This window comes from Bidens hawaiensis, unplaced genomic scaffold (genome assembly GCF_021521415.1).
Source record: "Bidens hawaiensis isolate Kalapana, Puna unplaced genomic scaffold, B.hawaiensis_p1.1 tig00001575_1, whole genome shotgun sequence".
Classification (NCBI taxonomy): Eukaryota; Viridiplantae; Streptophyta; class Magnoliopsida; order Asterales; family Asteraceae; genus Bidens; species Bidens hawaiensis.
This window is the reverse complement of record NW_027491088.1, coordinates 3,976,543-3,991,011: the sequence shown is the minus strand read 5'-3', so window position 1 is coordinate 3,991,011 and position 14,469 is coordinate 3,976,543. Positions and strand designations below refer to the sequence as shown.

The 14,469-nt window shown below is 34.6% G+C and overlaps 1 protein-coding gene across 1 annotated transcript; it reads right to left on the bottom strand.

Annotated features, from left to right (window-relative positions):
• Positions 1 to 600: 600 nt before the first annotated feature.
• Positions 601 to 4,422, bottom strand: LOC143588323 (subtilisin-like protease SBT1.4). The gene is made up of 3 exons (XM_077069359.1): positions 3,637 to 4,422; positions 1,558 to 2,673; positions 601 to 1,061 (listed from the first exon to the last, which is right to left on the bottom strand). The coding sequence occupies exons 1-3, from the start codon at positions 4,364 to 4,366 to the stop codon at positions 601 to 603; spliced, it is 2,307 nt and encodes a 768-aa protein (XP_076925474.1). The 5' UTR covers positions 4,367 to 4,422.
• Between the last annotated feature and the right edge of the window lie 10,047 nt (positions 4,423 to 14,469).

Here is a 14,469-nt window from a genome sequence, read left to right as displayed (position 1 = left end):
TTATTTTTCTGTTTTGTAGAATACACGGATAAAAAATCTCAAATCCTTTCTAAATCATACATCATGCCTATCGATTATGATCACTAAGTGTTTTCAAAATAGGTCTAAAATCTTTATTAGCATATATCATTATGTTTCTAGACATATGATATCAGCATTTTGGGTGAACACTTTCCTTAACTCCAATACTGAATCTTTCATTACTAAAGTTGTGTGACAACTGGTTGTATAATTTTAAACAAATTCTCTACACGCAATCATTTCAAAAGTCATATGAATACACCTGTTAATAGAAAAATTGACTAGTGAAACAAATAACTAGTGTGTGTTTTTTCTTTCTAAGGTTCCTAGCATATTTGGTGTTAAATTTGAGAACAAAATAAACCGTACATTGACATTTGCTAGAACTTGCTTTTACTATATTCACAACATGAGAGAAACTGGTACAATATTATTTGAATAAAAAGTTAAAAACCCAACTTTAATAAAAAAAAAAAAAAAAAGACCACCATTTTTTTACAACTGTTTTTTTTCAAGTCTACGTGTGACGGGGCAACCGTTCAAATTTATTTAACATAGTCCAACAATACAACAGTGAAATTACATGCTAACGTCCCATGTACTCGAAGCCCACAACACTGCGATCGGACTCCTAACATTATGCACTTCATCACTCCACTCAATAGCTCCAAACGCCTCCGACACACCACCGCCAGCACTAAATGTGATCTCGTATTCAGCCTCCGTCTTCTCTTCACTAAACACTAGCTTCTCCGGCGACACCACCACAGTCACCCCAGGCGGCGAACTCACACTCACCTTATAAACCGCATCCACGTCACTCCCCACATTCTTCACCACCCTCTTGTACTTCACAACGCCGCCGTTTTGAGAATCAAACACCACTGAAAAAGATGGGTAGTTTAGATCCCCAGGACTATTTAACTTACTTGCACTGCAATCCACCGGATCTTTAACAAAAGTTGCTATTTTGTACGAATCATATCCAACGGCGCATAGGAACGCCACGTAATCATCAAAACCGGCGTCGTATATTAGACCTGCATTTAGGCGAGTGTTTTTTAGCTATACCCTAATACCAAACAACAAACCCAACCCGAAGCCACCTGAACCCGAATTAGAGAAAACTTGAAAACCTGAACCTGACTCACCCAAACCTTAAATGGGCCAGTTATTGGGTCATTTTTTCTAATAAAGAAACCAGAAAAAACCCAATCAAACAACCCGAACATTAATTGTCTTTTTCTTATAGATGTTTTTTGCTTTGGAGTTTTTAATATTTAAAATATTATATGTTATAGTTAATTTTGTGATTTTCGAATATTATCACTACATATCATGATATGATGTTAACTAGAATACCCGTGCGATGCGGTAGCGCCGATAATAATATGCCGTGAATAATTAGTTTTTTATTATTTTACATTCAAACCCGAAAATCAAACAATCCAAATTTATTTGAGTCGGGTTATCGGGTATGTTTGTTTTTTTTTGTTTTTTACCAAAAAACCTATTCAACCAGAAAAATATAACTACCTGGATTAAGGGCTCTGTTAGGGTCCACGTGTCCAGACCCATGAACAAACGGTGTGGATTGAACACCCGTAGCAAGATCCGTAATATTCTCACCAATATCATCTATATACCTAGCAGTAGTCATCAACGCAGATTTTATCGCAGCTGGGGACCACGTGGGGTGGGCCCTACGTAACAAAGCAGATAACCCACTAACATGAGGACACGACATCGAAGTACCCGATATAATATTAAACTCAACCCGTCTAGAGTCAAGATCCAAATCCGTCGGGCTAGTATACCCGGTCCACCCGGCCAAAATATTCACACCCGGAGCGATAACGTCCGGTTTCAAAATCTCAGCCGTCCGATAATTCGGACCGCGGCTTGAGAACGACGCCACACGTGGCGCTGACGGGGACGTGCCAATAACCGTTCCTCGAAATTTTATAGTAGCAGTTGGTGACGGGTCTGATTTTACGTACTCTTTGACTTTATCTCCAGCTGACGCTCCCAGCATAGTTGCTGGAACTAAATGAGCGTCAGCTAGAAGCTCTTCGCCGTTTTCGTCTAAATTTGTATGTATCATACCGACACCTCCCGCTAGTTTAACCGCGAGTCCTTTCTCAACCCGAGCATTACCTCCACGGTCACATATAACAATTTTCCCCGCGACTAACGTTTCATCTAGGTTACCGGTATAACAATACCGATCACCGCAATCTTTAGCGTAAACTAACGGATGCTGAGTGTCACCGATTCCCTCACCGGAGTACAACGACACGCCGCTGTAAACTCTCCCGTCGCCGAGAATGACATCTGCTGGAAACTCTCGATCAATTGTTGATGCTCCGATTGTGAATATCCATGGAGCGATGTTGACGGCTGTGTAAGCGCCTGGACCGGAGTTGCCTGCGGAGCAGGAGACGAGAATACCGTGTTGCACTGCTCCGAATGATCCGATTGCGATTGAGTCACGGTAGTAATTAGGAGCGTAACCGCTTGATCCGACTGATAATGAGATGATGTGTACACCGTCGTCGATAGCTTGGTCCATTGCAGCAAGGATATCGGAGTCGTAACAGCCTTCAGTCCAACAGATTTTGTAAACAGCAATTCTCGCCTTAGTCGCCATACCTGTAAAATTTAAATTTTGTTCATATTTTTAAGTTCGATTTTTTCAGTCCAAATAAGGAAAAAGGTTGTTTGATACTTCGTTCTTTATTTGAATGATTAACCGATCTAATTGGACGTTCAAAAAACAATGGTGCCCAATATGGAAAGGCTTCTCCCACAAATGTATTCTTGAGTTTTAATTGAATCCTAAATATTACCATCCTCTATTCCATAATGGAAAAAGTATGTGTATACCAACAGTATATTAAAAAAAATCCAAAATCAAAAGAGCAACTGGGTTGAAAAAAGTAAAGAATTTCTAATCATCTTGTTATCCAACAGAAAAATGGGTAGATAAACTATTGATGGAAAAGTAGCAAATAGCAATTAAATTTTAAATTTTGTTAATTTTTGCAAGTTCGATTTTTTCAGTCCAAATAAGGAAAACGTCCATTCAATATTAGTGTCCAATATAGGAAAGCTTTCTCCCAGTAATGCATTCTTGATTTTTTACTGAATCCTAAATATTACCATCCTCGACTACTGGAGAAGCTTGTGTATAAGAAACAATATATTGATAAAAAACAATCCAAATTCAAAACTGGTTTTCAAGTTTTCTTCTTTACGTATCAACGTATCAGTTCTATTAAATGGTCAAACATTTAAACTATTTATAATGAAGTGGCAGGTAAGCGGACAACAAGTTGTGCTGCAATCCCCTTTGGATAACAAACTCAATCCTTCTAAACACAAAGTTTCGGTTCTTATGGGATTTCTAATCATCCGTTCTGAGATCATTATTATTAGAGAATCATTATTATCTGAAAATCATTGGTATTGCTATTGGCTACTATTCCAAAATCATCTTGTTATCCGATGAAAAATATGGGTAGGTAAACTATAGATGGAAAAGTAGCTGAAAGCAATACCATTCAATTCGTGATCTAAACGGGTAAGTAAACTATTGATGAAAAACTGGCATACCACTGGCTTCACCTCTCGCAAAGTCAAAAAACCCAGCATTCGGCACGACAGATCCAGCAGCAGTACTAGCAGTATGAGTACCATGACCTTCAGTATCCCTAGGAGAAAAACCACTATTACTTTCATTCAACCTTCCAGTTAAACCAGCCGTATATCCTCTATAAAACGCCTTAGCACCAATAATCTTCCTATTACACGCCGTCGCCGGAAAATCCGACGCCACCTCACATCCACCTCTCCACGTCTCCGGCACCGGCGGAAGTCCGTCGTCGGAGAAGCTAGGTCGTTCCGGCCAGATTCCGGTATCAAGGACTCCAATAATGACGTCATCACCGTACTCAGAGTTCGGCCATAAGCCGTAAGTATCAGCTAAACCTAAAAAGTTAGGTGTGTGAGTCGTGTGAAGCGTTCGTTTTCGATCTGGAATCACGGATAATATTCCGGGAAGACGACGGAGTTGAGAGGCTTGAGATCGAGTCAACCTGGCGGAGAAGCCGTTGACGGAGCGTTCGTATGTGTATAATATCTCAGGTTGTTGGTTTTCTGATAATACTGACCCGAGAACTGATGAGTACCAGTGGTGGTGAGTGGAAAACGTGTTAGGTTTATCAGATTTAGAAGCGTGGATAATATATGTGTTTATTTTGATTGATTGAGTTAGAGATGTGAAGGATATGATGAATAATAATAATAAGTAAAGATAAGATGAGAGTGAGGTAGTGGTAGCCATTGTTGGGTACACTGGATATTCAGAGAGGATGATATGATGATTAAAAGGATGGTGAGAAAGGTTAAAATATTAATATATGGTTGTGTGATGAGTACGTGGCGGAGTTTGATTGGGTGATCCTATTGGGCCACTTGTTAAGTTGTACCTACCTCTTTTGCTACTTGTAAATAACAGGATTGGCCAATCCAAAGAGCCCATGCCATATTATTTTTTAATTTGATCAAAATATCATGTAACAATTAATCACATTAAAAAGATAAAAAATGTGTATGTATGTAAAGTGAGATTGTAATATATTATCAACTTGCAATTGATTAATAATATATGTATTATATAAAGACATGCTTAGTTTAAAGTTTGAGGTTTATCGGTTCGAGTATCAGTATCATTTAATTAAAAGTTTCTTTGGTTGAACTCGATTGGAAAAGCGAGAAAAAAAACGAATTTGGCTAGGGTTTGTTAACTTTCTTATTGAAAACCTGAAACGAGTGTTTATTTGTTTGGAATTTGGATTTATCATTCACTGTTCTGTTTCCTTGGTTTTGTAACGGACTGTATTTGTAATAGACATGCACAAACCAATTAACCGATTAGTTGAGCGCATCGGTTAAACCGGTTAATCGGGTCAGGTGTTAGTCGGTTTTCAACACAGAAAACCCTAACCGGTATAATCGGTTTAGGGTCTAACCGAACCGGTTACCGGCAAATAACTGGAAAAAAACCGGTTAAAAAATAATTAAAAAACAAAAAAAACGATCCTAGCCTAAAATGTATAACCGACATGTGTAATCAGGTATAAATCAGTTTTTATGGACCAGGTAGTAACCAGTTAGATTTATGGTTAGCGACCGACTAACTTGTGCACCTCTAGATTGTACATATAGGAAATTCAATAGCCCAATACTTGTAAGTTGGATTCCTTAGTTTTGACCAACTAAGTTTTCTATAGGCAATAACTGAATGTCTAAAAAGTTTTGATTTTAATTAAACTTTTTTCTTTTAATCGGTTTGAAACCAGGTATATAATATTCTCTTATATTGAAGAACCATTGAAATTTTTTTTAAGAAAACTTAAAAAGAGGTCTTAATTTACAATTGTCTGGATAGGAAAAAAAATACTTTTTCGTTACATAACAATTAATTCAAGATGAGTTGTCGTAAAAATGTGGAGCAAGTCATCTCATGAAAAGAAGTTGAGCTCTTTTTCTTAGAAAATCCAATAACAAGGTTGTTAGTTTGAAGATACAAAGCGAGAAATGAGGGTGCGCCCACGACAAAGGAAAAAAAGGGGTGCTATAGAGTTTACTGATGGCGAAATACCGATAACGGATAGACGTGACATTCTAAATCTGAATCTGAGTTCATTGCTGATGTTCGTAAATTCAAATATTAAATTTAATATTGAAATTCGAATCTTTTTCATTTTAAATCTTAATTTTTCTTATATTTATTTGGATATCACACATTCACACGAGCTATGTGTATCAACACATTGTAGTTAGTTATTTACTCCATGGGCGTATTTGCCTATCTTCTATTTATCGCAATAAAGTGAAACTATTAAATTAACTATCAACAACGAGCTCGTTTCCATGTCATTACTTCTAAAGAGAGACTATTAAACAATAATATATTAACAATAATTTAAATGATATTGAAGATACACTCCATGTGTCACGTTCTCTAAAAGCATATTACAATTTAATTATCTTATATTTCAATAGAAAAAAATGCACGTTGAGTAGTACTCAAGGAAATAAATATATAATCGACCCTATTTATTATTTAAATTTGATTAGGCAGGCAAACATATTTTATGTATAGGATCAAATCCACATATTATTAGTCTTAATCAAGTTGTCTATGTAGAATCAAAAGTCATTTGTAGAACAACAAATAAATAAACAAGGGTAAATTGTTTCGGACATAACAGACATAAAAAAGATGCTTGTGAATATTAAGTTGAGGTGCTAAAAGGAACGAATTCATATTATCGAGTAAGTCAAGTTTAAACTTCAAGGTCCGAGTTGTGCAAGCATTGTTTCAGTACAGGATTTAACAACCAATGAAGCGATGGTCTATTGAAAAGACAAGATCTTTAAACACCTGAGTTTGAGAGTGAGAGATATTTGATTTAAGTGACACAAACAACAAGAATTAAAAGGAATTTGTTCTTAAATAAAACCCGACTAGATTCAACACAAAAGGCAAAAAGTGGTGAAAAGGACTCCTCCAATAGTCCAATCCAAAAATAAAAAAAATCAGAAGGTTCTCACCAAGGTTAAATTTACCAATACAATGAATCTGGACACTGCATTTATTTGAAATGGATCAAGGTTGCAAAGGCATAAAGTGAAGTATCCATCCACATTGTTGTACATCTTAACGGGTGTCTTTCGTTCGTTGGATTTCATTTGGTATGCGTCTCACCACACACTTGACAAGGCTATTAATAACTACCCGTATATGCAATCGTTTTCGAAAGACGATCAAGATATCAATAATATGGTATATTGATCTTCATTAACCGTCTCGGCATCGACCCAATAAAGTAGTTTGCTTTCCTTGTCCCATCCCATTAGGTGGTTCTTTTGTAGGTTATTAGGCACCTTGATTATATGTTTACTAATACTTATGTGTCTGTTCGCTTTCAGCATCTTGCTGAGATGTTTTAATTGTTTTACAGTTTTTAAAAACTAGAACTTTACACATAAATGCTTAATAATTTTATATATATATATTTTTGTAAGGAAAATGAATCCAAAACTTAATTACCATGCAAATGTAATAATGTAGAGATTTCGACGAATAGTATACGTAATACGTTCATTGAGTATACTCCATGTTGGTTTCTAATGCAATCTTGTAAGGTCACCGTATTAATTTGTATTTGACACACATACACTCTTTGCACATTCTTAATTAAAGTTTGATGCCTCCAAGTGATCTGTTCTCCCCTTGCTCATGATGAATTTCCCATAAAGCAAAACGGTTGGTTATCATTTAACAAATATTGTTTACATAGTGAGACACATGTCGTTGCATGATTTAAAACATAAGAAATCCATATGGATGGATAATGGAGTTAAAAGAGCAATGAAAAACATCACTTGATTATGAAGCTGTGTTAAAACACATATAGGTTCAATTCATATAATCGAAATATCGTTTGTTTATTCAAAATATTGTATGTTTTAGTTGCTTGTTTTTACTTCTAATTCTTTGTTCTTATATTTTTAATGAGGGTTGCATTGGGCTTGGACAACTGACGGGCTTAAACACCTAATGGGCTTGGAGTTGCTCTACAAGTTGGGCTTAAAGTTAGAGCCTATGACCTAGAGCTAGAGGTGTACAAACCGGTTTAGTCAAAGCCTGTTCAAAACCAGTTTGACCCAAACCGGTTTAGAAGCAAGAGAGACTGACCTGACCCAGATTGGTCCGGTTTAGAACCATTTTTCTTCAAACTGGTTCGTTTTAGAATAGGTTTGGTTACTCAAAAGGGTAACCGGTACCAAAACCGGCGGTTTGGGTGGATTCATGAACCGGTTTTTTTGTACACCTTTACTATAACCTATGTGTTGCAATAATTGATGCTGAGTTTTATATGGCTTATTGGTTTTTATTAACGATCCACTCTCTTGTAATGTCTAAGTTTTTTTCCTTCTCTGTAATTATTGTCTTCGTTCGTGTTGGGTTAGGCCCCCATTAGGGTCCTTTATGTTGAAGATCTCAATCTGTTTAGAATGCTCGCTTGTATGTGCGTATCAGTTCTCATATTCTTGTTTGGTTGTCTTGTATATTAATTGTTGACTTTATGAAATAAACACTTTGATTTGAGATAAATAAGGTGACAATTTCTCATTTTTGACAAGTTGTGATGAAGTCCACATGTCTTTCAAATTAAACTGTGAAAAAGAGAGATTAACTTAAAAGCTAGAGCAAAAGGTGCGACCGGAGCAAGCCAACTTCTCTCCTCAGTCATCTCAACCCTATCAATTTTGTCGGTTGGATCATATACATATTAACATAGTCAACGGACTGACGGAGGGTAAAAAAGTGACGAGTGACATTGATGATACCATTGAAGCTGCTCTTATATTCACTTGCTTTAAGCTAGTCACGTTAAAGCATAAAGTTAGTTATAATTAGGTACACATATGTGTTCAAAAGAGCTTTAGAAGTTTATTCGTTTATACTAAAGTTTACATTATATTAGAGCATACAAAGATAACTCAGATTTTTTTAACTAATAAATCATGCATCAAAGCCAAAGAGTTAATTCTTCGATCATGATTACCGAGTCATTTCAATTATTGTAGCGGCTTTTTGAGAGGATTTAGATAGGCGAGAAAACTTTAGATGCTACATGATCAAAAGCAAAATTAGTATAAAAAAAAAGCAACATCAAAGTGTGTTGATTTTACCTTTTAAAATTGTTATACTTAGTAGATTCAAATGTGTGCACTTTAATATATGTAACTAACAAATGTAGATTTATGCGCTGAAGTAGGGACCTTGTGTCGTTGATAATACTCAAAACTTAATATAAAAAAAATAAAACAATTCGCATGTCACAGTATAGAAAAAATACACAATGTCAAGGAAAAAATATTCAATTAATGAGAAAATTAAATACTGAACACAATAATAAACAAAAAGACACAATGATTTTTTTAACTCACCAGTGTGTTTTTTTGTTTTTTTAGAACGAAAAAGACGGTGAATACATTATTGTGTTTTTACTTTCTCCGTGTTTAAATTAAATTTTGATTTATGATTTTTGTATTATTTTTTTTTTAATTTTTGTTGAAAGGTATTTTTTGTGGTTTACAAAATTTTTTTATTATTCTCATTTTTGTTCTGTTTTATATAATAACTTGAGCCATATTATATATGAGGTGTAGCCGGTTACTTCAAGCAGTATCTTTTTTTTTTGGGAAAAAAATTAAGATGAAATCTTTATTTGTTCTCTTATTTATTAACTTACTTCGTTTATTCAAGTTGTATTGAATTTCTTTATTTGTAATTTATTTTTTTCGTCCCGATGTGATATATTAATCTAGGGGTAGGATTGTATTTTTAACCCGACTCACTTTGACATGTTTTAACCGACTTGTAAGAACCTGGTCCATTTTGAGTTGTCTTAATCGATATGTTTAAACCTGGTCTATTTTGACTTGTTTATATGAACCCATTTTTTTACCTCCACTGAGGAAAACTTTTGGATCCGCCACTCGGCAAGGGTGTTCTTAAACTTCGAAACTTTGTATAGAAAATGGAATTGTTAAAAATAAACATGCAACAACAGGGAATTCAAAATCTTATAAAATATTATACCTATTTGTACTGTGTTGTATTAGACTTGTTCGTTTGTGTTCATTAATGGTAATTTATAGGCTAACAAGAATATGCCTAGTTTCTTTATAATAACCCAAGTTTTGTTAGATAATATTTATAATAATCTTAGTAATTCTAGATTAATAGAAATAATATGTATATGTACTAGTTTTAAACTTTTGTTGGAAAGTCAAGATAATTATAACAAATATAATTTAACAAAGAATGACGGTTTAGTTATTATTCAAAAACTCAATTCTCATATGCTACAACAAACTTCCGGATAAATCGGCATGGTGATGATCATTTGTTTCTTTTTTAAACATACTCAAACTCTCTCAATTCACATCTCACGAAACCTACCGGCACCTATTTGCACACGACCTTTGTTCTTCGTTACCATCACTGCATTACCCCGCCACCATTAAATAAGCCTCGTCCTCCGCTGCCGCCGCGGACTGCCTCCGCCACCACAAATCGGACACTACCGGGCCGCTAACTACCAGACATCTATTTTGTTCTCAGGTCAGTTTGGTTCATGACCAGCATTTAAGATTAGTTTGCTTCTATGATGTCCTAATTGTTCAAAAACTTTGTTGGTTCGTTTGGCTACCGATGCAGTCGTAAGCGTCCCCGTGTTACAGCCTCTAACGCCTCGCTTTCTGATCATATCAGCTCACTTTGCGGGTAATAATTCCAATCCTTCCTTTGTTTTATCCATTCATTGAGGCTGTGACGATTGACGGTTCCGGCCATTTAAAGCTTTAACTCTCTAAACGTTAATAGAGGCATGTTTGCATATTGGAGATATATATTATTAATCAGAAATAAAGTAAAGAAATAAAAAGAAAGCTGGAAGAAAAAAAAAACAAACAAACCAATCTGACATGTTTGTTAAAAGAACATGCACGTGAATTATGAACATGTTGACTTGATTTCATCATATAATCATATAAGGGTATTGGTGATCCATAAAACCATCAATATAACTAAAACGTATAAGCTATAATTTTACACAGGAGCCTTAATTCAATTATTACACTTATATGACTATTTATAATTATATACATATATTCTAAGTAATATATATAGCATGAACTCTACTAAATTATTTTCATACATTATTTTAGTCTAACTAATAGTATCATTCTATTAATGTTAAATTCAGGACTCTTGTCATCCATTTAGAATTATATATTTATATTAGTAACTATTAGTAGTTTAATTATCATATTTTTATAAAAAGTCTTGTCGTCGGAAGACCGATCGGTTAATCACACAATATAATTTGAGTTCAGTAAATCTTACGTGAACTATATATTATAATGTAGATTCTCAATCTAGTTGAAGACAACTTAATCTGTTTTGTTTTATTTAAGGTACGGATTCTGTTTCTTGTTACTTCATAGTACGGTTTCTGGTTTCTGTTACTCATAGTATAAATTATATTCCGTTACTTCGTTACGATTTATGTTTTCGCTTACTTATAGTATTGACTCTATCCCGTTACTTTGTAGTACGGATTTTCATTACCGTCAGTAATACTTTGAGTTCAGTTGTACGTTTTATATAATATATAGCATGCAATAGATTATTTATTTGTACTCTTTATTGCATGTTCCAGTTTTAAATATATTTAGTTATATGCTTTTGTACGCTGTCACCCGAGCATGTCTGAAATGTCGTATGGGCGTCAACGGCATGCACTTATCGTGACAGTGCGTAATAAAAGTTTACGGTGTCTCTAGCTAGTGCTTACGTAGCACTTTGGCCCCTAGAGGCGTATAGATCGATCTTAGCTATGAGTTTGAGTTTGTTGTGTGGAGATGGAATAATGAGTGTACGCCACGCTTACCGTCTCATAGGTGCATGGGCTAGCTAGCTACGTAAGAGTCTGTTCTGTTTTAGCTCGTGGGTGCTTCCGTTTCACGTGACTTTTGAGTTTTTGATATGTGTAGTCACGTGGTTTGATGTGTGAATTTTGTTATGATATGCTTCTGATATGCTTCCGTATGCGTTTGATTATGTTCTGGCCAAGTGTCGGATCATACCTCTGAATTTTATTAAGTATATGTTTTCGGTAAAAAGTTTGGTTTCGAGTTTAAATCAAAGTTGTTGATTTCATTTTCGTTAGTCTTTACCTATACTATTGTTCTTTCCGTTACTGGGCAATTTATGGCTCAGCCGTATTTTCTTGTTTTGTTTTTCCTATTTTGTTTTCAGGTAATCCGGGACTCGGGGAAATTAGTGATAAGAGAGAATAATGAAGTTCATGCTTTTTAAAGACTATTCATTTTCGGTTATTTGAGTAAATATAATTTGACTTAGGCTTATTCGAATTTTGTTATGATATCTGTAATAGTGACACGTCAGCCCGTTCCGGGTTGTTGTGTTACATTCTTAATAAATAAACATGAACATGAACAAAAAAGTTTGTTCGGTTACAAGTTTGGTTAAAGTTAAATAAACAAAGATGAACATGTCCTCCTCCGTGTTTGTTCGATTCATATACACTTGTAACCAAAATGACAAATCTATGCCGTTTAAACGTACGTGTTTTTTTTTAAACGACTTTCTTGTGTGTTGGCGACCATAACAAAAATACGTGAATATCAATATAAATAAAAAATAATTAATTAATAAAATGATAGTCATTCTTTAATATTATAGAAATATGAATTATGTTTAACTTTTTAAAATCAAAATCGGTTCGAGTTGACCAAATAGATCCAATTATGGCGGAGGATGACCACTTTTGATCGATTCCGAGTAACTAAGTGGATTTAAAGAAAATCGTCTCGACGCCTAGTTGGGTTTTTTACTGTAACACCCCGTAACCGCAGCGGAAACGTACACGGGATGCAACAGACACATCTGATATCAACAGCATTGCTTATAAAGAAAATACCACTACATTAATTTATAACATATTACATTGTTGCGAGTTTCATTACTGTCTAGGTGTTACACACATATTTTACCGATAAGACATTAATAAATTCATTACAAAACATAGAGCAGCAAGCTTCCAACAGGTAGCACAGATAGTTAAGCACACATCAATCAATCCAACTTGGGCATACCTAGAAAACATGTAAAGAAAACGGGTCAACTACGAATAGTTGGTGAGTTTCACTAATTTAAATAAACACTGACAAATCATTTTAATAATCATTTATTAACAATATAATCATGCTGGGAACTATGTTACCCCAGAACATTTCCATTAACTTTCTGGGAACTATGTTACCCCAGAACAATAAATACCCCTGGGAACTATGTTACCCCAGAACAATAATAACCCCTGGGAACTATGTTACCCCAGAACAATAATAACCCCTGGGAACTATGTTACCCCAGAACAATAATAACCCCTGGGAACTATGTTACCCCAGAACAATAACACATGATAAACATTTTATATATTCTGTGCATCAGATCATATATATATAAATGTACAAGTATTTCCATACGATCGGTATGTACTTAAATCCTTTAAATAAGACATGTTTTCCGCCCCGGGAAAATATAATTAAAACAATACATTAAAAGGGGCTCGTGAAAACTCACCTTTTTGTGAGTCGGTGAGTAATATAAGGAACAGCTACGTGCCTGGATCTGTAATATAATATCTAGTCGTTACTATATAATTCCCATAACTTAAATACGTATCAATCGGTACATCTGGGAACATTGTTAACCCAGTACTGTACTCGATTCGGGGACGATGTTAACCCCGTGACACTTCTAAGGACTCAGATTGTGACATTGCTTAGAGTTTGACAGTCAATTTAGTTAAGGTGATGAAATTATAGCTCGGTTTGACACCCCGTTTGGCCGTGGGGCCCGTTTCCGGTATTTCGGTGCCGGAAACGGTAAAATCGGGTAAAATTACCCAAATCATCCGAATTATTTTCGGATGATTTATTTTTACTTAATTTACTTAAATTTATGAAATAGTCCATTTTTAGAGTTTTCATGTACCAGTCAGCTCGCTTATGCGAACTTTGCCGGTTTTCACGTTTTAAGCTTTAAAAACTTGTTTTTATGTTCTTTTTAGCACAAATAATTACCCGATTAGTCTCGGGTCTTGAAATTTTGCACAAAACTTAATTTGACAGTAAGGAATTTTGTAAAATTTTCCCAGATTTATTTTCCTATATTTACATTTATTTATCTATTTTTAAATCTTATTAAAATACTAAATATATCAAAAATACCAAAACACTTTAGAAAAATCCCAAATTTTTCTGGGATGATCTCTATCATCCTCATAACTTTCTGGAAATTTTCCAGATTTATTTTCCTATATTTACATTTATTTATCTATTTTTGAATCTCATTAAAATACTAAATATATCAAAAATACCAAAACACTTTATAAAAATCCCAAATTTTTCTGGGATGATCTCTATCATCCTCATAACTTTCTGAAATTTTTCCAGATTTATTTTCCTATATTTACATTTATTTATCTATTTTTAAATCTTATTAAAACACTAAATATGTCAAAAATACCAAAACACTTTAGAAAAATCCCAAATTTTTCTGGGATGATCTCTATCATCCTCATAACTTCCTGGAATTTTTCCAGAATTTAAAACTTATTTTTCAAGCCATTTTCACCCAAAACCGAGCTAGAAAGCCCTAGAACTCGTTTCACCGAAAAGCCTACTTAGACTTTTCCAACTGAGCTCAAATTTTGTGGGTGACTTTTATATGATATAAAAAGCTTATCTTAAATTTTCCGGAATTTTTCATCATGT